Source organism: Palaemon carinicauda, chromosome 36 (assembly GCF_036898095.1).
Source record: "Palaemon carinicauda isolate YSFRI2023 chromosome 36, ASM3689809v2, whole genome shotgun sequence".
NCBI lineage: Eukaryota > Metazoa > Arthropoda > Malacostraca > Decapoda > Palaemonidae > Palaemon > Palaemon carinicauda.
The window spans coordinates 18,477,900-18,503,559 of NC_090760.1; the positions used below are offsets into that span (position 1 = coordinate 18,477,900).

Consider the following 25,660-nt stretch of genomic DNA (forward strand, 5'->3'; position numbering starts at 1 on the left):
CATCCTTAAATGTCGGGATACGGTAATAGGTAGTTTCCACAAGCAAGTGCCGAAGGTAGAGATCTCACGTTTGAGAAACTTGACCCTCAAAGGTTCCTCTCTTCTCTCCTGAGGAAGTATAGAAAAAGGCGGCTAATCATTGGAGAAAATCTTTTAATTACTCATTCCTTCACAGGGCCATGATATATCGGTCCTATGGTAGGCCTCCACAACCTCCCAGGAGTCAACACAGCTCCTCCAACCCATCGACTTTTATGTCTTCTGGACCTCCAGTGGTACCCAAATGCCCTTTTCAGTCCAGAGATCAGAGAGAATCCAAACCTTTTCGAGGAAAGAAGAGAGGTATAGGGGTTAGTCGAGGAGGTCGCTCCCACTAGGGAGGGGAGTCCCCCCAACCAACCACCTGTGGTAGGATGCCTGCAACACTTCTGACTGAGGTGGCTGCATCATGGGGCCGATCCCGGGACGATCGTTGTGGTCAGTTCAGGTTATCGTGTCCCATTCACGCAATCTCTCCTTCCTCTGACCCAGAATCCGATTCTAAGTTCCTGTATGAAGGGGTCTGTAAAAGAAGTGGCTCTTCAAGCCGAGGTTCGGACCATTCTGCAAAAGGGCACTCTTCAAGAGGTTCTCTACGGGTCTCCAGACTTCTACAGTCAACTTTCTTGTAAAAATTACCTCTGGAGATTGGAGACCAGTCGTAGATCTCTCTCATTTGAACAAGTTTGTCCAACCAACTCCGTTCAGAATGGAGACTGCAGACACGGTCATTTAGGTAATTCACCCAAGAGACTACATGTGTACTTTAGATCTCCTAGACACTTACTTCCAGATCCCAATCCATCCATCTTCAAGGATGTATCTCAGGTTTATACAAGAGAATATTCATTACCAGTTCAAAGTTCTCTGTTTTGGTCTCTCAACAGGTCCTCAAGTCTTCACCAGGGTGTTCTCTCTCGTATTGTCTTGTTCTCACAGAAAAGGCATTTGTATGCTTCAATATCTCGACGACTGGATAGTTCTTGTAGACTCGGAGATGACCCTTCTCCATCACCGAGATAAGCTTCTGGACTTTTTTCAGGATCTGGGGATCTTGATAAATCTCTGGAAGTCTTCTCTGTTAACATCTCAGAGGCTGGTTTATCTCGGCATGGTTATAAACACCAACCTGCAGAAAGTCTTTCCATCAGACAACAGATTCCTCAGACTATATGAAGTGGCAAAACCCTTCCTCAAACGAGAGATTTTACCGGCTCAATGTTGGTTAAGCCTCCTAGGCCATTTAACCTCCCTGATCCAGTTAGTTCCCAACATCCGTCTTAGGACAAGATCTCTACAGTGGCAGTTGAAAACATCATGGAACCAACACTTAGATTCCCTAGGTGCACTGATCCACATATCACAGAACCAAGTGACGGATCTTCTTTGGTGGGTGGCAAAGGCCAAGATCTCCTAATTCCCCCTCCGGACTTGTTGCTCTTCACAGACGCATCAAAGGAGAGTTGGGGAACTCACTTAAAACAGCAAATGATCTCGGGTCTGTGGTCGGAGTCTGAAAAATACCAGCACATAAATCTCTCTGAAATGAGAGCAGCCTTCCTAGCTCTTATTATTATTATTATTATTACTATCCAAGCTACAACCCTAGTTGGAAAAGCAAGATGCTATAAGCCCAGGGGCTCCAACAGGGAAAAATAGCCCAGTGAGGAAAGGAAATAAGGAAATAAATAAATGAAGAGAACAAATTAACAATAAAGCATTCTAAAAACAGTAACAACGTCAAAACAGACATGTCATATATAAACTATTAACAGCATCAAAAACAAATATGTCATAAATAAACTATAAAAAGACTCATGTCCGCCTGGTCAACAAAAAAGCATTTGCTCCAACTTTGAACTTTTGAAGTTCTACTGATTCGACCACCCGATTAGGAAGATCATTCCACAACTTGGTAACAGCTGGAATAAAACTTCTGGAGTACTGCGTAGTATTGAGCCTCGTGATGGAGAAGGCCTGGCTATTAGAATTAACTGCCTGCCTAGTATTACGAACAGGATAGAATTGTCCAGGGAGATCTGAATGTAAAGGATGGTCAGAGTTATGAAAAATCTTATGCAACATGCATAATGAACTAATTAAACGACGGTGCCAGAGATTAATATCTAGATCAGGAATAAGAAATTTAATAGACCGTAAGTTTCTGTCCAACAAATTAAGATGAGAATCAGCAGCTGAAGACCAAACAGGAGAACAATACTCAAAACAAGGTAGAATGAACGAATTAAAACACTTCTTCAGAATAGATTGATCACCGAAAATCTTGAAAGACTTTCTCAATAAGCCTATTTTTTGTGCAATTGAAGAAGACAGAGACCTTATATGTTTCTCAAAAGTAAATTTACTGTCGAGAATCACACCTAAAATTTTGAAAGAGTCATACATATTTAAAGAAACATTATCAATACTGAGATCCGGATGTTGAGGAGCCACCGTCCTTGATCTACTTACAATCATACTTTGAGTTTTGTTAGGATTCAACTTCATACCCCATAATTTGCACCATGCACTAATTCTAGCTAAATCTCTATTAAGGGATTCACCAACCCCAGATCTACATTCAGGGGATGGAATTGATGCAAAGAGAGTAGCATCATCAGCATATGCAACAAGTTTGTTTTCTAGGCCAGTTCCATCAATTACTGGTAGGTCACTCTGTGGTGTTGATGAGCGACAACACCATAGTAGTGGCTTACATAAACAAGCAAGGATGTACCTTTCCACTGCCTATATTCCATCTTGCAGTATAGATTCTTCGATGGTCGGAAGATCATTCGGTGTCCCTATCAGCTCGCTTCATTCCGGGCAAGAGGAATGTGCTTGCTGACAACCTGAGCAGTGCTACTCAGATAATGAACTCTGAATGGTCTTTGCATCCTCTGATAGCAAACGACGTCCTGACTTTGTGGGGTTCCCCAACCGTGTTATGTGCAACATCCCTGAACAGCAGGCTTCCGTTGTTTGTTCCTCCGTCCTGGATTGTCAAGCTCTATGGTAAGATGCATTTCAACAACGGTGGGACAACATCAGCGTCTACGCCTTTCCCCCGTTCTGTCTGATGAGGGGACTGCTCAACAGAATCAGAGTTTCCAACGATCTATTAATAACCCTCATTGCTCCGATTTGGCATCAGGCAGAGTGGTTTCCGGATCTTCTGCAACTGCTCGTAGATCTCCTGAGAGAACTATCCCCACGACCCGATCTACTCAAACAACCACACGGGAACATCTTTCACAGGGCAATTCTGTCTCTACGGCTTCACACCTGGAGACTTTAGCATCTCCTCTTTCAGAGAGGATTTTCACAACAGGCTGCGAAACGGATGTCTGGTCACTTAACGACAGTCCTCTGCCTCATTATATCAGGCTAAAGGGAACATCTTTTGTGGTTGGTGTCGTTGAAGGGATATCTCTCCCCTTAATGCCTCTATTCCTGTTAATAGAGGAGTTTTTAATTTATCTTAGGAGGAAAAACACCTTGGCAGTGAAAGGCTATCGCTCAGCCTTAAGCCTAGTCATTAGGCTGAATGGGGTGGTCCTTTCCTCTTCGTTGGAACTTTCCCTACTCATACGAAGTTATGAGATCTCTTGCCCTCAGTCAGAGTTAAGACCACCCCCTTGGAATGTAGTCTGTGTTTTGAAGTCCTTGAAAGGACCTCCCTATGAACCTTTGCGTCAAGCAAGAGACCAGAATGTCACTTTGAAAATGATGTTCCTACTTGCATTAGTGTCGGCTAAAAGAATCGGTAAACGTCATGGTCTCTCGTACGACGTTGCCCATTCAAGGGGATATCGGGAAGGCACTCTCGGCTTCATCCCTGAGATTATTGCAAAGACTCAAAATCCGGGGGTACTGGACCTTAGATTCAGACTCTTTCAGGTCAAGAGTCTACGTTCTGTAGCAATGATCCAGATCAATTGTTACTATGCCCAGTACGAAGTTTGAGGTACTACCTTTAGCGTACGGCATCAACCTGACCTCGACTACCATCGTTGTTTGTTAGCTTGGTTAGAACTATAAGTAGGATCATTAAAAACTCTTGTTTCAGCCTGGATCCTCAAGGTCATTGACCGAGCCGGCAGTCCTGAATGTCCTCCAGCTCGTAGACCTAGAGTTCATGATGTCAGGGGTATCGGTACATCCCTAGCATTCAAACGCAACTTCTTCATATTGCAAGTTTTACAAGCAGCTGTCTGGAAACGTCAAACTACGTTCACAGCTTGTTACCTACAAGACGTAACCCGCAGGAGAGAGACTACGTTTTCTATAGGTCCTGTGGTGGCTGCTCACCAAGTCGTTTAAAGTACGTCAGGCTCCTTATTGGACGGGTAGCAATTGGTTGAAGGCATTGGTTACTCGGGTTAAGTCTGGGATGAATGAAAGTATGTCTGGCCTTTTTTCCTTTCTTCATCTTCCCCTCTCCTTGGGGCACAGCGCCATGAATCCCTCTGCGTGGCTTCAACTACTGCAGGTAATAACCATTTCCCTTGTGTAGCATAGTATAATTTATGTTGATATACTTGTCAACGTCCCCACTGCTTCCCGCGAGGTAAGCATTTAGAAGTGTCTTTTTGTGCAAGGATCCTATTTAGAACATTCTTACCCAGACATTCATATGCTATATCTCTCATCCACTTTGCTCATGCCGCTATCATTCCCTTTTGTATTGATAAGATAGGTGGCAAGGTTTCCCCCAATTACCGTCTAATACTGTACTAAGCAAACCCGGGTTAATAACTGTCAGTAGTCGGACTTATCCACCCACCTAAAAGGCGATTCATCCATATGTAAGTAACGTAAGGTTTGTTTGGTTGGTGAAAAAAATGACAAATTCCTAGATAATTTGTATTTTTCCCTAACTAATAAAAACCTGGAATTATCTATACAAATTGTCCTGCCATCACCTGTCTTCCAATAAGTCCTGCCTGTAAAGAAAAAGTGGCTAGTTCATCACTCAGTGTTTTACATACAAGTGGCTGGTACCACTAGCCACCCCCTACCCAAGCTATGCGTAGGGTTGCCACCTCGCACCAAAAGTCTAATTGGCTACCTTCCAGCTTTGCCAAAAGGTATATCCATATATAAATAACTACAGGTTTGCATTGGTTAGGGAAACATACAAATTATGTACGAATTTGTCATATTTAATTTTTAAAAGAATATAGTATATTGAAGCATGTTCTTTAGGGAATGAAATAAAGGGGTTTGTAATGAAATTGAAGGACTTTAGTACTCTTTAAAAGAGTAAAAGCTGCTTTATCATGTGAAAAAAAGTAGAAAAAATTTTACTAAGAAATTTTTATGATGTACAGTAATCGTCATCGTCTCCTATGCCTTTTGACGTAAAGGGCCTCGGTTAGATTTCGCCTGTCTTCTCTCTCTTGAGCATTTAATTCAATAATTCTCGATTCACTATCCCCTACTTCACGCTTCATAATCCTCAGCCGTGTAGGCCTGGATCTTCCAACTCTTCTAGTACCTTGTGGAGTCCAGTTAATACATAATTTTAAATGGATAGTCATGTTATTGAATTGATAATATGAACTATAAGTATATTGTTTATAGTGTTATCTAAAGTGTCAGTGAAGCTTTCCAAAATAAGTTAAAAATCTATTATATTTTTTGTCCATATGTAATGCAAACTTGTTTTACTGAGATCGTAAAATTTTAACAAAGTATTTTTAAGCAATTAATTTTATTTTTTATTTTTGACCAATACTTGAAAACCGAGCCGTATATAAGTAAAAGTCAAAGAGTTTTTCAGCTTTTCCTGTTTGATTAGATAATAAAAGACAATCCTATATTACAGGACATGGAGTGTCTCTTGCCGCTTCTTACTAGACTGACTACGGAGGAAGGATTGGACTCCCAAATATATCAGTGTTTTGAATGTAAATCCTATATTGGGATGATATATGGAAAGCCAAGGTATGAAAATAATTTATTTACGGAAGGCACAGTGCTTCTTGTTTCTTTAAATGTTGAACCAAACTATTTTATTAAATATACCCTGCACCATTTCAGTTCTCAATTTTGTAGAGTCCTGGTTTTGTGTGCTTTGCTGCAAAAGGGAAAAAGGTTTTAGATGATTTTTCCCGGGTATCTTTTCTCTCAAAGATTGAAAAAAAAGTTGGATGAATGTACTTAATACTGTACAGTAGCAAAGTTTGAGGTCTATGTGAAACACCCAGGTTGCTTCCTACCTTGTGTTCATGGATTTTTATTGTACTGTATAGTGAGTCGACTATATTTTTACAGTATTTAAAGTTTCTTATATGGTTGTTTTAGGAATGTTTGTCATGTCATAGAATGTAATATTACACCAGCCTACTAGAGATATTATACATTCATATAAGAATAAGTGTTTGAGATGGCTTTGGTCAAATGATGTCCCTGGTCAGTGTTCATAGCACATTTATGGCCAGTTAAGTTGCTACCTACAGTTTCCTTGATTTGTATCCCTATCATAGACCAAGGGACACCTGTTCTAAGTTTTTCAAAGAATTATCTTAGAATATCTTTTTACAGGGTTTGCAATTTTGACAAGAGGTACTATTGTTATGAATGCCATGAAGATGAAGTGGCTGTAATACCTGCGCGTCTCGTTCACAACTGGGATCTCGGCACCTATACAGTCTGCAAAAAGAATTTCCAGTGGCTAAATGCCATTCACAACCAGCCCCTGATTGATCTACGAACCGTTAACCCGAAGTTATATTGCCATGTTGATGATCTAGCTGAAATGCAGGTGAGAAAATATTTTAATTGTTGTATACAGTAATTTATGCCAATCTCTGAAGGGGATAGAATTTTTTTTATCAGCCGAGTGATTCCTATCTCTGTTTTATTTAATCTTTAACTCAGTTTTTTAATTGCAGAATATTATTCGTCATTAATAATCATTGACTTTTACAGTTAGCTGGCTCCTATAGCAGCCTTTCAAAACATTATGCAACGCTAGTGTGAAAGTCTGAATGGCTGGATCTGTAAGAGTCGAACTTTACTCCATGGGCTGGTAAATCACCTCCTTTGGATAACAGAGGTTGCAAGTAAAACTTATTGTACACAAGGGCAGCATAAATATAAGCAACCTTTCAGAAGTTGGTTTGCTATCCTCTGGCCGCTTTGATCTCTTTAATCAGAATACTGTGTTTTCAGACATGGAATATTTTAGTTTCGGTTTTCAGTCCTAGTTCCTCGGGAGTTATTACTGCTAGTTTTTTATGACTTGTATATCTGGCCACCTTATTCAGGTTAATTGTTAACCTAACTTTGTCTTTTTATCATTTTATGCTAATGCATTGTTGTCTTCTAGATTAAAATTCTACGAAGAAAGCCAGGGGATGACGATAACTTTTATGTTTGCATTGTAATTTAGTAACCCTTATCTAGTCTTCATTAGCATTTGCAGTCCAACAAAGTGTATTATTTTTATTCATGCTATAATGTTAAAATTTTTCTAGTAATCTAAGCTACGGTTAGGATTCATATCCCCTCCTGTCATATTTATCATTTCCTGCTTTTTGAATTGGGCACCATGAAAAACATTACCCATAACTGTAAGGATCCAATATCCTACTAGAGAGACTGATAAAACTGAACACGGGTACTGAACTCAATAATGCAACTGTAAGACACTTATATTTCTTGAGGGCGGCAAACGGAGAATGGAGGCTGGGCCCTGTGGATGACATAAGTGTGTGGTCATGAATTGGAACGATGGTTCTTTTCTAACACGCTATGCATAACATCATGTGGGGTAAACCACTTGTAGATTCAGAGGTGCCGTGGTAAGTTCTGGTGTGCCTGAACTTGCAGGTCTCCCCTATACTCATTGAGTCAGTGCTCTGCCCTAGGGCAAGGGAACAATTTCTTTGGTAATCAGGTTGTTTTGGATTCCCTTAAACAGGAAAGTCCTTGGAGACCAACATAGCACCTCCTAAATACTAAGTTTTTCCTTTGTCAAAACTACTTTATTTTAGGGATCTTAACGTTTGGAAAAATTTAAAACTATAAAATATGATAACATCTATAATAAAACACATTATTAAAGATATCGCAATAAAGAAAGTATGGTTGGTTGAACAAGTGTGATGGGAAATATCCTAGGCTTGCATCTGCAGGTACAGCGTCAAGACGGCTTATACTGTTAAGCACAGTATCGTCATTATTGCTTATTCAACATCTTGCACCACATGCTATTGGCCGACACATAGTCCAGCGGATAAGGTAAACAATTGTTCAAAATGTGATAAAAGCATGAAAATAGGCATATACTGTAGGTTCCTAATTATATGAAGTGTCATACTAGACCATGACTCACTTGAGATCTCACACCAAAAAGAATTGTAAATACTGTATAGAAGTTTCAAAAAAATAAAGTTAAAAAACATAATGGTTTGTCAAAATTGAAATGTGCATGATCAATATTATGAGTATATTGAGTTTAGTATAGCCTTACTTTTCTTAGTGAAAAGTAAATTGAAAGCTTTAAAGTGAGCAAAAATATACAAAAACACAAAAAAGCAAGAAGGGCCCTCGGTAGAGCGCATACCACAGTCATGCCACATAATCTAGGACTTTTTACATTTTGACACCATTTTTAAGTGATTGTGAGCTTATTTGACGTCAGGTAGATGTTAACATCGTATTTTCAAAGTAATCTCCAATACCTTTAATTTCAAGTAATATTCAATAATATGGTCAACAGTTGACTTGAAGTGGAAACTTTGAGCTTGGCTAAACTGTCAAGGTCAAAGGTCACTATGTCTCCACGTATAATACAAGTGGACATTACTAAAAGGATTGCTTCATCGTTATAGTTGTTTTCAGATGCAAACTTTAATGCAGCTCCAATGTCTTCATCGAACCCAAGCAGTACTTCGCGACCTTGATGGTTCGCTTTGAGGTCAGGCAGTTGCAGCAAAAGTTGTTTTTTTCAGTCATGTAGAATTGACCCTGTCTGGGACATTAGCATTTAATTGGCATAATCTGGATTTGTAGAGTTTGGTGAGGTGGGACTTAAGTTGCATATGTGAATAGTATCATCTGTTGTCCTAGTTTCCTCAATGAACGACACCAGTTCAGCAAGAGCAATACCTTCTAGTGATTCCTGACAGGAATTTTTGTCAAAAGTTCATGAAGCTGTCCGAATCGGTTGTGAAGTTTGACTAAATATTGTGTGATAATCAGCATCAATTGCATGCATGTCGTTGCCAATAGCAAGTTTAGCAAGAAGTTTTTTCTTGAAGTTCTCTGGCATACCAGTGCACCTTCTTATTGATAAGAAGAGTCAATTTTCTGTGGAAATCAACTCCAGTACCATCACAAGAGACATGTTCTGTTAAAGGCAAGTCTTTGTTTTACAACTTTGGTAGATTGCATTTTAACTGGACTGACCTTCTACAAAGCATTTTCTGACTTCCTTTTTTGTGCTCTCTGCAGAATCGATTTACTGAATTTGTTGTAGCATGACTTATGCTATGATGTGTGATTTTAATATCTCTCGAATCCCATTTCCTTTGCAGAATCTGGACACATTGATATTAAAGGGAACACACCCAAGTTCATTAAATGTTGTGATATTTTGACCTAATGTTTCATATCTGGAACTGTATATCTGCTTTGTTACTTTCTCTGGACAAACAAGTGGTTAATCTGTCGCTTCTTGACGTAACACACAACAGCTTCAGTCAGTTGGGAAAGCTTGTGTCGCTGAAATAACTCCAAGCGACGGATTGGATGAAGTTATGGAATATAATTTTGCCATGATTAAATTTTTAATCTATTCTCTAGTCTACAAGCAGGCTGTTAACCATCACCCATTCACCAATACCTGAAACGATATTCAAGGATTATTTTTTGGCAATCTTGTTAGAATGTACATGAACATACTATGACAGGTAAATAAACATCAAATGACAAATAATCATAGTCAGGATACAAACTCATGACCTCTTAATCTAAGGTAGTGTACCATGGTTTTCCACTGTCTTTGGTTAGAGTTCTCTTGCTAGAAGATATACTTGCTCACACTATCTTATTTCTCTTTCCTCTTGTTTTGTTAAAGTTTTCAAAGTTTAAATAGGAGATATTTATTTTAATGTTACTGTTCTTAAAATATTTTATTTTTCCTTGTTTCCTTTCCTCACCAGGCTATTTTCCCTGTTGGAGCCTCTGGGCTTATAGCATTCTGCTTTTCCAACTAGGGTTGTAGCTTAGCAATTAATAATAATACTAATATGGCTGAAGGATCCCAAGGACTTGAAAGAGAAAGAAACTGTTTGTTAAGCAATTTATGCAGTATAAATGGAATATTAACTGTGTTCATCGTTCTTAAAACATTTTGCCTGACTCTCTGACCTGCTATGAGTAATATACAATAGTATAAGTCATTGTTGACAGCCTGTGAGTAAAAATATTGCATGCAACATAACATTATTTTATGATACAGCAATGAGTGAAGGCATGTAAATGAATGAGAAATCACAGGGACATGTTATGGCACATCTGAATGAATCATTATCAGCCATGATACTTTGATGGTTAGGAATGATGCCTTGATATGTTCTAAATGCCGATCATAAGAACAAATTTTTTTGTTTAATGCAGTATTTACTTATAGTATCAAATGGAAAATGGTTGTCTGCTAAAGAAGGTGATGAATGCAAAAGTTGATGGGAGAAGTACAAGAGGAAGGCCAAGGTTTGGGTGGATGGATGAAGTGAAGGAAGCTCTGGGTGATTGGAGGATAGATGTGAGAGAGGCAATAGTGTGTGCTAGAAATAGGAATGAGTGGCGAGCGATTGTGACGCAGTTCCGGTAGGCCCTGCTGCCTCCTCCAGTGCTTTGGATGACCGCGGAGGAAGCAGCAGTAGGGGATTCAGCTTTATGAAGCTTCATCTGTGGTGGATAACGGAGGAGGGTGGGCTGTGGCACCCTAGCAGTACCAGCCAAACTTGGTTGAGTCCCTTGTCAGGCTGGTAGGAATATAGAGAGGAGAGGTCCCCTTTTATATTTCATTTGTTTGATGTCGGCTACCCCCTAAAATTGGGATAAGTGCCTTGGTATATGTATGTATGTATCAAATAATGTGCTATTTAGTTGAGTTCAGGCTTAACAATATTAATTTTAATGTTAATATTACCTTTAAAATGTCATTAAACCTCTTTAATTTTTTTTTTTTTTTTGTAAATAATAGTGGTGCTTTTCAGATCACAATTGCACCTATTTTGTCAAGATTCCAGGTAGATCCTGATCTAATGATTTTATATATCTATCAAGGCACTTCCCCCAGTTTTGGGGTATAGCTGATGGAGAAAAAAAAAAAAGAACAGAAGGGGACTTTCTTCTCTTCTCTCCTCACAACCAGACGAGGGATTCAGCTGAGTTTGGTTGGTACTGCTGAGGTGCCACAGTCCACCCTCCCCTGTTATCCACCTCAATTGAAGCTTGAAATGCTGAATCCTGTACTGCTGCTACCTCAGCAGTCACTTTTGTTCCCCACAACTCTGATCCATACATCACAGTTGGTACAATCACTTCCCCATACAAAACTCTTTATATTCATTCCTAACCCTCCATTCTTTACCACTTCCTTCACTACCCCTAACACTTTACATCCTTCATTCACTCTCTGAGATACATTGGCTTCCACTCCATCATTTCCAGCAAGAACGGACCCCAAGTACTTAAACCGATCTACTTACTTGACCAACTCTCCATTCAACATAAGATTCAACCTAGTACCACCCTCCCTTCGCTTGCATCTCGAAACCTTACTCTTACCCACATTAACTCTCCACTTCCTTCTCTGACACACCCTCCCAAACTTTGTTACTAATTGACCTAGCTTCTCCTCCGAGTCTGGAACCAATACAGTATCATCTGCAAACAACAAATGATTCGCTTCCCACTTATGATCACTCCTCTATCAGTTTCAATCCTCAACCAAGCACTTGAGCATTCACCTCTCTCTCAACTCCATCAACAAACAAATTGAACAACCAGAGCGACATCACACATCCCTGTCTCAGACCCACTATCACTGTAAATCACTCGCTCACTTCATTTCCTATCCTAACATGCTTTACTACCTGTGTATAAGTTCTTCACAGCTTACAACAACCTTCCACCAATTCCATCAGATTCTACAAAAAACAAAGTTCTTATATGCCGTTTTTAATGCTTTTATCACAATTTGAACAATTCCTCCAATATATCATACGTATCTGCTGGACTGATTTGAGAATCAATCAACCAAGGCATGGCCAGTATACATCCTGATAGGCCCTCAGAGCACAGGATCATCAAAAAGGGATGCTAGGCCAGGCAAAATCTTCCTTTATCATGTTCTACTTTGCGTTTTGGGAGCTGTACATGTACAGGTGTTACTTTGTACTCATGTTTTGTTATGCTCTTGTTGAAGCTGTTACTTTTAATTACTTGCAAACCCTACAATGCCACCTAAATTTTCTGCAGGTGGTTAGTCTTCAGAGAAATGTTCGCTGTCCTGCCACCTTAAATTACGTAGTAACTGTTTAGAGAAATACTCTATTGATTTTATAATTAGAATATTCTACATAGTGCCTTACATATACAGTAGTGAACATGTCCTGAATAGCGCAATGTGCTCTAGTCCCATACCTGTAACTTAGGCTAAGCTACCCTAACGTTGTGTACTATACACAGCAGTGCATTAATACGTGTAGCAAAAATCGTGTACGGTATCACTTAAGTGTTAAAGGAGTGTAGGAAAGTGTTGAGAAAGGTTTGTAACTCTTGTGAAAAGCAGTAGACGACTTTATTAACATTTTCCAGTAAGAGATATGGTAAGTGCAAAGTCTTGGGATGAGATACTTTAGTTTTAAATGCTATATTTTAATTTTAAGTTTTTGAATGCCTCATGTTTTGAGGGTATAGGAGATAATCTAGTTTTCTGTATGGTAGATATTAGTGATGGTGGCTTTTTGAAATTAGTTTTTGGAGAGATGAATCAATTATTAAGTCTAATTTTAGACACTTGATTTTATTGTATTTTGTTTTGTTTTCATATTCTATGTGTAAATTGCATCATTTTCCTTATACTGTATAGTTTAGACAAAACTTTAAATTTTTTCAACCTTCGTTTTCACTCGTAAGTGGCACTTACTTCTCTCGTATATCTTATGTTTTCAATAATTTTATTCACTTCCAGATGCTGCGAACTCAACTTCTGTATGTTCGAGCCTATTTATTCACTTGTAGATCGGATGCAGGCGATCACTTGCGCAAGATGTTATGGCCAAGAGATCATATGTACGAACATGTTCACCTATATTCAGTATCGGTAGGTCACAAACATTTTTTGTTATTGTTGCAAAGTTAGTCTACATAATGATTTTACAGTGAAGTAGACTATAGATTAATATGAAGTTCAGAATGACGTAGAATAAAAGAACCAACAAGATTCAAGGTGAGAGCACCTGTCCTCAGCGGTGTAAATAGAAATTTCAACATGGTGTAATTATGGATAAATGAAATTAAGTAATATTGTACTTGCCTGAGGATTTGGGTGATGTTGGCACCACAAGGTTAAATTTTAATGATGTTTGTTAGACCCAACAAAGTAAGGTGTAATGTACCTATGATTAATGAAGATAGAAAAAAAAAAAACTGAGAATGTCCTTCCTCTCAATTAATTTTGTAAGTATAGTATATACATATACTGTAAGTGCTTATATTCATTATCCTATTTTAAGCTTTTGGTCTTGGTGAGAGTAAAGTCATTATTATAAATGCTGTTATTATGCTACTCTTTCTAGCATACCTTACAAACTATATATTCAAGTTGCTTGCTCTTTGATTTGCAAATGTTGAAACAGATTTTCATATTAGACCAGGTATTGGAGGGGAAGGTTTCTTCATGGCTTGTGTATCCCTTGAACAACAATGGCAATATACTCTTATGAGTTGGAGTAAGGCAACACTTTGTTGGTCTACATCACTTTTGATTTAAAGGTGTATTACCTTAGATATATCACTGTTTGTCTAATTCCTTAGGTCTTCCTGTCTAGCTGTCCAATTCAATTTTTAGCACTTATCTGAGAACAATTCTTTTACCCCAATCCTATTCATTAAACAAGTTTGATTTAATGATTTGATAGAATTAATTTAGAATCTTTATAACAGAGCACTTGACTTCAGAAAAGGACTATAGTTTCTTAATCAGAGTTCCTTAACCCTTTTACCCCCAGGCTATTTGGAACTTTCTAACCCTTAACCCCCAGGCATTTTTTTCTTTTCAAGCACATTTTGCAATATATATTTTTTAAATTGCTCTAACAGCCTTAATTTTCATTATAGAGAGGTCAGGGTGGTTTCATTCTTTTGGAAAATTCCTGAAGTTTCTCATTAAATTATCAAAAATATGCAAAAAAATGTAAATAGCAGTTTTTTGCAAGGACGTACCAGTACGTCCATGGGGGTAAAGGGATGTGTTTTGTGAAACGTACCAGTACGTCCATTGGGGGTAAAAGGGTTAAAGTTAAGTGACTTGGCAAAGAAGAATGAATGTGTATTGAATTAGCATTTGATTTTATCTGAAGTTCCATAAGTGATTGGAATTATTTCTCCCTTGCCTAATAGCTTCATTTTTGCTGTCAATAAATAAACAATTTAAATGGCACTCTTACAAGCTTCATGGTTACATTGTTTTTATTAACAAAGTCCAACGTTACTGTTGTCCTTGTGCAGCACATGAACATTCAACAAAGGGTACCATGCTGTAGCCCACCTTCTCTCAAAACCTAAAACCATTTTTCTGACTTTCAATTCTTTCGATCCCAAAATGTTCAACTTCTTTAGATTTTATATATTCTAGTTTTCTTCCCTTTTACATAAGAAAAGCTGTTTGGCTCCTTTACCTGAGCTAAACCTTTTGGGCCAACTTTGTTTTAACCTAGGAATTTGACTTTCGTTTCTTGTTAAGGCCCTGTCACACTGACAATATTTCTGTGTACTTTTTAGGAGTTTTATTTTTCAAAGAAATCAGTGTCATTTTATACTGGGGTTTTCACACGTGATCTTTCTACCGTTTTTTTTTGTCATCATAACTTGTAAACAAACCACCTTGGCTGTGACTTACAAGTGTTAAAACAAGTATGCCTTTTAACAGAAAGTAATCTGTTATTAACGGGTCATGATTAGGTCCTCAAAATCTTGTCCCCCTGTACCAAGCTTTCCATTCTCCTTTGATGATTTCAAATGTATGCTCTCAGAGATTTAAACAAATAATAAAGTCTACCTGTGCTATGGGTTGAATTCAATCGCTATTGTTTTCAAAATTCTAGGCGACACCAGAAAGTTGTCGTCAAAACACGAAAAGTAGACTGAAATTTCGCTAGTCTGACAGCGCCTGTCAACTACGAAATGTAATCCTCTGTTCAAATATGGGAAGCCTGTTTTTGGGATCAGCTTTTGCCATTAAAAGCTAATAGGATTAAAGGCTTATCCAGGAACAAACTAGATCCATAGGTTTCATTAGTTCCTCCAATTAAGATTTGTTCTGTGATTAGAACAAGGGGATTAATTGATTATTGATAGTGTGTTTTCTGGCATCCTGACATCTACGGTCATTGACGCTAGAAGAACAAGGAGAAGAGTATACAGTTTATGGTACATAGAAGGATGGAGGCTAGGTCCTCTGTTACTTCAAGTATTTTCTCCTCTTAAGTACAGTATTACTATTCGGTAACCTTTGATTCTTATCATAAACAGGAATTTTTCAAATGGTCTTTAATACAGTACTAGTGGAAAAGAAGTCTTTATTTTCATTAAGGTGCTGAAGGAATCTTCAATATTTGCTCTACAACTCTGTCATGGCTTAAATATTGACGAGCTAACAACAGCTAAGACTGGCAGCAGAAGTCAATAAATTTTTTTTTCCAGGTATACATTTGGCCTTTTATGACTGATGATTTATATTGAATGATTATTTAAAAAAATTTTTCCCATGTAATTTGTTATTAAATTACAGACTGTTTATAGATAGCTTATTGTTATTGATTGGATTGTTTACCCATATCAAGGTTCTTTATTTTTAGGTAATTTAGTCATATGGAATAAAATTTTTGGTTTAAAAGCTGGGAAATTGTACTACAAAGATTTTAAAGGATAAAACTTAGGTCTTTTGAGATTTTTGAAATGGTTTTATCAAAATTTGATCTTGAAAGATGAGGAAGAAAGGAAACTGTCTGTGATAGTGTTCTCTAAAGGCACTAGACATTTCACTTCATTTAATAAGAAAATACTAGAAGTACAATGAAAATATATTCCGCTACTCTTTCATACTCGGAAGAGCTTACCGTTCAGTGCTTGTTTAGTGACCATTTTTTGCAAGTACTGTGTCAGATTTAGTGTTATCATCATCATCATCTCCTACGCCTATTGATGCATAGTGCCTCGGTTAGATTTCACTAGTCGTCTATCTTGAGGTTTTAAATCAATGCTGCTTCATTCATCATCTCCTACTTCACGTTTCATAGTCCTCAGCCATGTATGCCTGGGTCTTCCAACTCTTCTAGTGCTTTGTGGAGCCCAGTTGAAAGTATTGTGACCTAATCATTTTGTGTACATGAATTTTTATTTTTATTTTATTTTTTATTTTATTTTAAATTTTACTGTAACAGCCCTGCTTTTGTTTTCCTTTTAGCTCATAAATTCTTTTATATTTCCTTTTGTCTTTTCAGTTGCTCCATTTTTTTTAGCATTACTGTACTGTATACCTTTCAGACAAACCTAGAGAGAGAATAAAGTAGGGTGGCTTAATGAACTATTTTGCATTATAACTGCAAAGCAATATTTTTCTCATAAGAGAGTGGTTGATTCCACCCATATAATTTGGTTTAAACCAAAAGAATATAAGAAAATTTGTTTAATTTGGCTTATCTGTTTTGCTCTTATTGGAAAAGAATGATATTCTTATATAGTACTTTTATAGCAACGTATTCTTAAATTTGATATCCCATAGACTGAAGAATGCACATGTTGAAATATATAGATTTAGGAAAAAGAAAGAAATGGGTAATAAGAATTAAGAAATATTAAATTTATTCCATGCACTTGACAAAAATATGATTTGATTAAGTTTTAAAAAATGAAGCAAACATTTTTTTTTTTATCAGGAAGTAGGGCAAGAAAACCACCAAGGACCATCTCAACTTGAAGAGAAAATATGAGTTGATTGAGATTTAAGTAATGAAGTAAAAAAGTATTTGTTTATCAGGAAATAGGTAAAGAAAACCACCAAGGACCATCTCGACTCAGAGTTTGCCAAATTTAATGTGTATAAATGAAACTGAAAATTAAAGCAGATTAACCCTTTTACCCCCAAGCTATTTGGTACTTTCCAACCCTTAACCCACAGGCGTTTTTGTTTTTCAAGCACATTTTGCAATATATATTTTTTTTTAAATTGCTCTAATAGCCTTAGTTTTCGTTATAGAGAGGTCAGGTTGGTCTCATTCTTTTGGAAAATGCCTGAAGTCTCATAAAGTTATAAAAAATATGCAAAAAAATGTAAATAGCAGTTTTTTGCAAGGACGTACTGGTACGTCCATGGTGGTAAAGGGATGAGCTTTGTGAAACGTTCCAGTACGTCTATTGGGGGTAAAAGGGTTAAAATGGAAATATGAACACTAGGAAGGAGGACGACAGGGAATATATGAAAAGTATATTTAAGATTGAAAACATAACTGAGAATCTTTAGTACGACTGCATAGCAGTCGTTAATGTTGCTGTGGCCTGATTGGTAACGTATCTGCCTTGTGTTTGTCAGTCGGGGGTTCGAGTCCCGCTCAGATTCGTTAGTGCCATTAGTGTCTGCAACCTTACCATCCTTGTGAGCTAAGGTGGGGGGTTTGGGGGAGCCTATAGGTCTATCTGCTGAGTCATCAGCAGCCACTGCCTGGCCCTCCCTGGTCCTAGCTTGGGTGGAGAGGAGGCTTGGGTGCTGATCATATAGTATATGGTCAGTCTCTAGGGCATTATCCTGATTGCTAGGGCAATGTCACTGTCCCTTGCCTCTGCCATTCATGAGTGACCTTTAAACCTTTAAAACCTTTAAGGTACACTAATCCATAACCTTCCTCTACATATAAATTTAGATACCATACAGTACAATTACTTTACTTTAATTAATTTTATTTTTCATTTAGTATAAAGAAAATGTTGGTAATTGTCCTCTGTACTTTCAGGATTTGTGTTTGGTAGGACAAGGGCAGCTTGTATCCCGCGTACGTCAAGCCGTGACCTTTGGAAGAGATCACGTTAGTCAGTGTGAAGTTTGCTCTCCCAGAGGGTTCCTGTGTGAACTTTGCTCTGAAAAGGATGTGATTTACCCATTCCAGCTTGGCACAACTTATACTGTAAGTTTCCAATAATTGTATGGAGTTGTATACTGTGCTACGGTACTTTAAAAGTCTTGGTTTGGCATTTCTTTACAGTTTAGTGTAGTATATTGTAAACGTTTTTTGGTTGCAGACTTGTATCATTATTATTTAAAGGCATGGGAATTTAAAAGCACCTCTGTAATTTTAATTAGAAATTTAAAATTTTTAACTATCCTTTATTATTTACATAATGTTAAGTTTTCAATATTTAACTTAGCCGGTGATTATATAGCTGCAACTCTGTTGCTCGACAGACAACTCTACGGAAAAACTCGCCAGCGATCGCTACACAGGTTGCAGGTGTGCCCAACAGCGCCATCTGTCGACCAGATACCCAGCTCTCAATGTAAACAAAGACTCAATTTTCTCTCTGTCGAGGTGTCGACAAGACGTACTTTACTCGCTGTTGCTAAACTGGAGTTTTTCACATCTATTTGGTGAAGTACTATATTCTAGTTTTGAGCTTTCGCTATGCAGGTGTTTTATCTTCATCTTAAATCTTGAACTCGTTTTGGATAGATTTAATTATGGTGACAAAGAGAGTATGGACTTTCTTTCATTTTTAAATGGCCGACCCTTCCCTTAGACGGAAGTGTGTTTAGGCTTTTAGTAATTATCTTATCACGTTATAGATTTTCCTCTATATATTTTATATCTCTCCGCCTTTATTAGGCCTCTTCGATTAACTTTCCATTTATTATAAACATATAAAAATAAATTTTAATGTTTTGTTTATATGCGACCTTTCCTGAGAGTAGGCGGTCCTAACTTGGAAACCGAAGTTAATCAACGTTGAGCCCTTTATATCGTAATTAGCTTTTAAAGAGCTAAGGATTTAAAACTTTTTAAATGTAATATTTTATGAAAGAATTTCTTTGATAGTCTTCGTACTGTTTTCAAAGATGAACTAACGTTTAGTTTATTTATGCTACGCAGTTGTTGACGTTCAGGACGTTCAACATGCGCTCTATCGTTACGATAGAGAGAGAGTGTATCACGGTTTCACTTTGCAGTATGAGTAAATCGATTCTGACGTTTTGTTCATTCTTTCTTAGCTTAAATGTTTTAAATTCTATTTTAAAGGAACTTTTTATTTGAAAAACCTTTCAGTTTTTTCCTTTAGTCAAATAACATGTTTTTTTGACGAAATATAGTTGGGCTCTTCTCTTAGGTGCGAAATCAGGAGAGAAAGAGAGAGAGAGATAGAGACGGAGGGAGAGAGAGGAGAGAAAACGTTCCGTTCAAGCGGGTAACGTTGTTCTCGAGTTACTCTCGTCCCTAGTCGCTGTACGGGGAGGAAGGATAAAACGTTTTTAGTTTTTTATTCTCGTCCCCAGGCTATGTGCGGTGAGAGATTGAAAACGTAGTTTATATGAACTAGTGTTTAGTCTCTTTCCCAGCCACTGATTTTTTTTTATCTTAAAATATGTTTTCTGTTTTTTGCTGGTATTAATGAGCTTGCATTATACGACTGATTTCGCAATTACTACCTTTTAATGAAGGGTAGAATTGCGTGTTTCAGGTAGAAATCAGTAAAAGTTTCGATTTCAGTGAAATAAGTGCAAAACAGAAAATCGAAGTGATAAAGTGATATGCGCAAAGTGTTACAGTGTTGCGTCCGAGGGTTCGTCTGTTCGTGCCTGTCGTTCACCTAGTCCGGGACCTCTTGCATGCTCCCAAGCCCAGGGGAGAAGTAATGTCAAACGACTTATGGGTTCGAGAGGCCTTGATCAACGAACAGACGTTTTCCCTCTATGGTATCGGGTGTATCTTACCAAGATCTCCCCTACCATAAGACGAGAGAGACGTTGTTTCTCCTCGTCATCCGAAGGCTTTTCGCATAAGAAACCTGTCACAAGGTTTCGAAGTCCTTAAGCGAAAGTCAGTCCTTTCAGGACAGGTCCAGCGTCCTGGTTACAACCATTAGGACAGCTTTGACCCTATGCAGTCATCGGATAACTGCTCGCCGCCTAACAAAAGCGTAACACAGACTCCGAGAGTCTTTTTTTGTTGGCAAAGTGTTGCGGTCACAGACGTTACCCTCGTCTCTTACCACAACCATTTCCGTTGATCCTTAATGGGTTGTATGGCAAGACATGCAGTATATGCTTGCCTCCCTTATGGAAGACTATTCTGCCGATTAGTCCGTTGAGTCTAGCCGTTTATCTCATCGATATCCTGGCTTTCAGCCAACCTAACGTTCCTTTGTGCTTACTGTTGACGTTGGCGTAGCTTAGTCACGTCAGTCAGGTTGTTTAGAACCACACTCGATGCGGTCTCGTGTGGTTTTTCAGCCGCATTTGGACGTTAGGCCACTTGCTGATGCTCCTGTTGACGTTCAAGACGTTCACTAACAATCGGAGTTGACTTGTTTTGACGCTGTGCGTCAACCTCCGCATTCTAGAGTTGTTTTGACTGCTCAGTCTAGGCAGTCAAAGCAGTCTCAAGTGGACGCTGTGCGTCCTCACGCACCTGTTGTGGTTGACAGTTCAGTTGTTGACAGTTCACAGACTGTCAAGCAGTTACATGACGTTGCGTTCTGGTCCGCTACTAATGCACCAGTGAGTGTGGACTCTGCTTGTAAAGCATTGCCACCACGGTAGGTCTCTCCCTTGCTTGAGACTCAGCTTTTATCGGACAAGGTTCCTGTAGATGAGGAAGTTGCTGTTCCCCCTCCTACTGATATTCCCTTGAGGACTCTGTCAGATGGAGAGGAGCCTAAAGCTGCTTAGCCCCCTATGGACTTTAATTAAATCATGATGATTTTTTTAAGGATCTTTGTCCGGATCTTTTTGTAACTGCTGCTCCTCGTTCGCCTAAACGTCAGAGCTTACACTAGGCCTAGCTACTTCGAAGCCGTTGTTTTTAAGCTAGTGCTCTCTCGCTCTCCTAGAGAGCTTTACGTTGGCTAGGCGACTGGTTTTTCACCAGGAGGAGTTTGGGGGATACAGCCTTTGCTTTCCCTTCTTTTAAACTGGTTTATAGAGCGAGAGTCTGATATGACACGAGAGAAGTTCTCGGCTTGGGAGTTCATGCCTCTGCCCAGATAGACTTCTCAATTCTCGTAGACTCTCCCTGGCGCCTGGCCAGGAGACGCTCCAAGTTTTTTACAGGTCAACTTCACAGCTGTTTTCGAGCCTTTGAAGTTTTGCTGTACAATTATGTCATGCATAACAAGGCTTTCAGGGATGGTAAGCGGTACCGCCTCAGTCGCTAACCCCGTCTGTTGCCGCACCTGCTCCCATAGACCCTAAATGAGCTTTGCTGCAAGACATGCAGTCCAAGCTTGCGTCCTTGATAGAGGACTTTAATGCGGAGAAGGTTGCTACCGAACCTTCTGGCCAACAACCTTCCAACCGGTCGGTTGTGCGCCCTGTTGACGCTGAGGTAACCTACTCGAGTCTGCCAGTTGAGGTGGTTCCTCCACCGATGCGACCCAGTGTAGGTTGCCAGCCGCACGTTGACGTTAAGCGACGCTCGGAGGTGGTTGTTGAAGTTCAGGACGTTCAACAACCAGCAGAGGTGACTTGTTTTGACGCAGTGCGTCAACCTCAGCAACCCGGTAGGGTGTTGACTGCACAACCCAGACGGTCTAGACAGTCTCGGGTTGACGCTATGCTTCCTCGTGCACCCATGGTTGTTGACAGTTCACAGACTGTGCAGCAGTTCCATGATGTTGCGTCCGGTTCCGTCACGCATGCACCAGTGCGACCGGACTCAGCGAGCCAGACGTTGCCCATTCCGTTGCCGTTTCCTCATCAGTTTTCGGATGAGGAACCCTCTGATGAGGACGTTGCTGAACAACAAGACGATCAGCCCCCAGAATAGATCAAGCCCTGCTATCCATCCAGAAGATGCTGAAGAAGGAACGCTGCTCAGTCAGGCTGTGGATGAGTCTGGTAGGGACGCTGTCATCCGTGGAACAATTTGTGTCACTAGGAAGACTACACCTCCGTCCTCTTCAATACCATCTAGCTTTTCACTGGAAAAAGGACAAGACGCTAGAAGCGGTCTCGATCCCGGTTTCCGAAAAGATAAAGTCTTGTCTGACTTGGTGGAAGGACAATATCAACCTAAGAGAGGGTCTTCCCCTGGCTGTTCAGACTCCCAACCACGTTCTCTTCTCGGACGCATCGGACGTGGGCTGGGGCGCGACACTAGACGGTCGGGAATGCTCAGGACTGTGGAACTCGAGTCAGAGGAGCATGCATATCAACTGCAAGGAGCTGTTGGCAGTACATCTGGCCTTGAAAAGCTTCAAGTCTCTCCTTCGAGGCAAAGTGGTGGAAGTTAACTCGGACATCACCACGGCCTTGGCGTACATCTCCAAACAAGGAGGTACCCACTCACTGACGTTGTACGAGATCGCAAGGGACCTGCTCATCTGGTCAAAAGGTCAAGACATCTCCCTAGTAACGAGGTTCATCCAAGGCGACTTGAACGTCATAGCAGATTGTCTCAGTCGGAAAGGGCAAGTAATTCCAACCGAATGGACCCTCCACAAGGATGTGTGCAAGAGACTTTGGGCCACTTGGGGTAAAACCATCCATAGATCTCTTTGCAACCTCGCTGACCAAGAGGCTTCCAATCTATTGCTCTCCAGTCCCGGACCCAGCAGCAATACATATAGATGCTTTCCTCCTAGATTGGTCACATCTGGATCTCTATGCATTCCCACCGTTCAAGATTGTCAACAAGGTACTGCAGAAGTTCGCCTCTCACGAAGGGACAAGGTTGACGTTAGTTGCTTCCCTCTGGCCCGCGAGAGAATGGTTCACCGAGATACTTCGATGGTTAGTAGACGTTCCCAGTAGTCTTCCTCTAAGGGTAGACCTTCTACGTCAGCCACACGTAAAGAAGGTACTCCAAAGCCTCCACGCTCTTCGTCTGACTGCCTTCAGACTATCGAAAGACTCTCGAGAGCTAGAGGCTTTTCGAAGGAAGCAGCCAGTGCGATTGCTAGAGCAAGGAGAGCGTCTTCCATTAGAGTCTACCAATTGAAGTGGGAAGTCTTCCGAGACTGGTGCAAGTCAGTTTCTGTATCCTCGACCAGTACCTCTGTAGCTCAAATAGCTGTTTTTCTCTTATACCTGAGAAAAGGACGATCCCTTTCAGCTCCCACTATCAAGGGCTACAGAAGCATGTTGGCATCGGTCTTCCGGCATAAAGGCTTAGATCTTTCCAAACATAAAGATCTGCAAGACCTCCTTAAGTCTTTTGAGACCACCAAGGAGCGTCGTTTGGCTACCCCTGGATGGAATTTAGACGTGGTACTAAGATTCTTCATGTCAGACAGGTTGGAGCCGTTACAATCAGCCTCCCTGAAAGATCTCACTCTTAAGACTCTTTTCCTGGTATGCTTAGCCTCGGCTAAAAGAGTCAGTGAGATTCATGCCTTCAGCAAGAACATCGGATTTTCGTCAGAAAAAGCCACTTGTTCGCTACAACTTGGTTTTCTAGCCATAAATGAGCTGCCTTCTCGGCCTTGGCCTAAATCTTTTGATATCCCCAGCTTATCGGAGATCGTAGGCAATGAACTAGAAAGAGTCTTATGCCCTGTTAGAGCTCTTAAGTTCTATTTAAAGCGTACTAAACCTTTACAAGGCCAATCTGAAGCTTTATGGTGTTCAGTTAAGAAACCATCCTTGCCTATGTCAAAGAATGCTTGGTCAGACTTTATCAGATTGTTAATACGAGAAGCTCATTCACATCTGAGTGAGGAAGACCGAACTTTGCTTAAGGTGAAGACGCACGAAGTTAGAGCTGTAACAACTTCCGTGGCCTTTAAGCAAAATATATCTCTGCAAAGTATAATGGACGCAACCTATTGGAGAAGCAAGTCAGTGTTCGCGTCATTTTACTCTAAAGATGTCCAGTCTCTTTACAAGAACTGCTACACACTGGGACCATTCGTAGCAGCGAGTGCAGTAGTGGGTGAGGGCTCAACCACTACAATTCCCTAATTCCTTATCCTTTTAATCTGTCTCTTGAAATGTTGTTTTTTTATGGGTTGTCCGGAAGGCTAAGAAGCCTTTCGCATCCTGGTTGATTTGGCGGGTGGTCAAAGTCATTTCTTGAGAGCGCCTAGATTAGGGGTTTGATGAGGTCCTGTTGTATGGGTTGCAACCCTTGATACTTCAGATCCTAGGGGTCGATCAGCATCCTAAGAGGATCGCGAGGCTCCGTAAGGAAGACGTACTTAAAAGGCAGAGTAATTGTTCAAGTCGACTTCCTTACCAGGTACCTATTTATTTTGTTTTTGTTATTTTGATAACTTCTAAAATGAAATAAAACACTCTTAGCTCATAAAAGTGTAAACATATATTACTGGTCTCTACCCACCATCCTGGGTGTGAATCAGCTATATAATCACCGGCTAAGTTAAATATTGAAAAATGTTATTTTGATTATAAAATAAATTTTTGAATATACTTACCCGGTGATTATAAATTAAATGACCCTCCCTTCCTCCCCAATAGAGACGCAGTGGGACGAGGAGAAAATTGAGTCTTTGTTTACATTGAGAGCTGGGTATCTGGTCGACAGATGGCGCTGTTGGGCACACCCGCAACCTGTGTAGCGATCGCTGGCGAGTTTTTCCGTAGAGTTGTCTGTCGAGCAACAGAGTTGCAGCTATATAATCACCGGGTAAGTACAGTGAACCCTCGTTTATCACGGTAGATAGGTTCCAGACCCGGCCGCGATAGGTGAAAATCCGCGAAGTAGTGACAGCATATTTACCTATTTATTTAACATGTATATTCAGACTTTTAAAAACTTTCCCTTGTACGTAGTACTGTTAACAAACTACCCTTTAATGTACAGAACACTTAATGCATGTACTAACGTACCCTAAACTAAAACAGGCACAAATATTAAGGGCGACTTTATATCATGCGTTTCGTAAACACGCCAAAAAGCACGATAAAAAATGGCAACCAATGTTTTTTTTACGTTTATCTCTGATTATAATGAAGAAACAAACGCATTTACACATCTGTGTATAGGTTAGTTTCTGCATCGATTATATTGATTATTCAGTACAGTATGTTGATTTGGTTATTACTAATGTTTTACTTAATTTTTCTTAGGACTTCCAAATGAAATGTTTTTCTTTATGACGCCGCCTGAAACGACGGCGTCATAAAGTACGCTCAGTAAACAAACTAAGG

General features: G+C 39.6%; 1 protein-coding gene across 1 annotated transcript in view; it reads left to right on the forward strand.

Moving 5' to 3' along the window:
• The window catches only part of LOC137628790 (pleckstrin homology domain-containing family M member 1-like), a 58,796-nt gene that overhangs the window by 24,354 nt on the left and 8,782 nt on the right, over positions 1–25,660 (forward strand). Inside the window, exons 6-9 of the mRNA XM_068360009.1 lie at positions 5,870–5,988; positions 6,589–6,808; positions 13,256–13,387; positions 18,294–18,464. Of these exons, the coding sequence (XP_068216110.1) occupies positions 5,870–5,988; positions 6,589–6,808; positions 13,256–13,387; positions 18,294–18,464 (642 nt within the window). The remainder of the gene's footprint in view (positions 1–5,869; positions 5,989–6,588; positions 6,809–13,255; positions 13,388–18,293; positions 18,465–25,660) is intronic.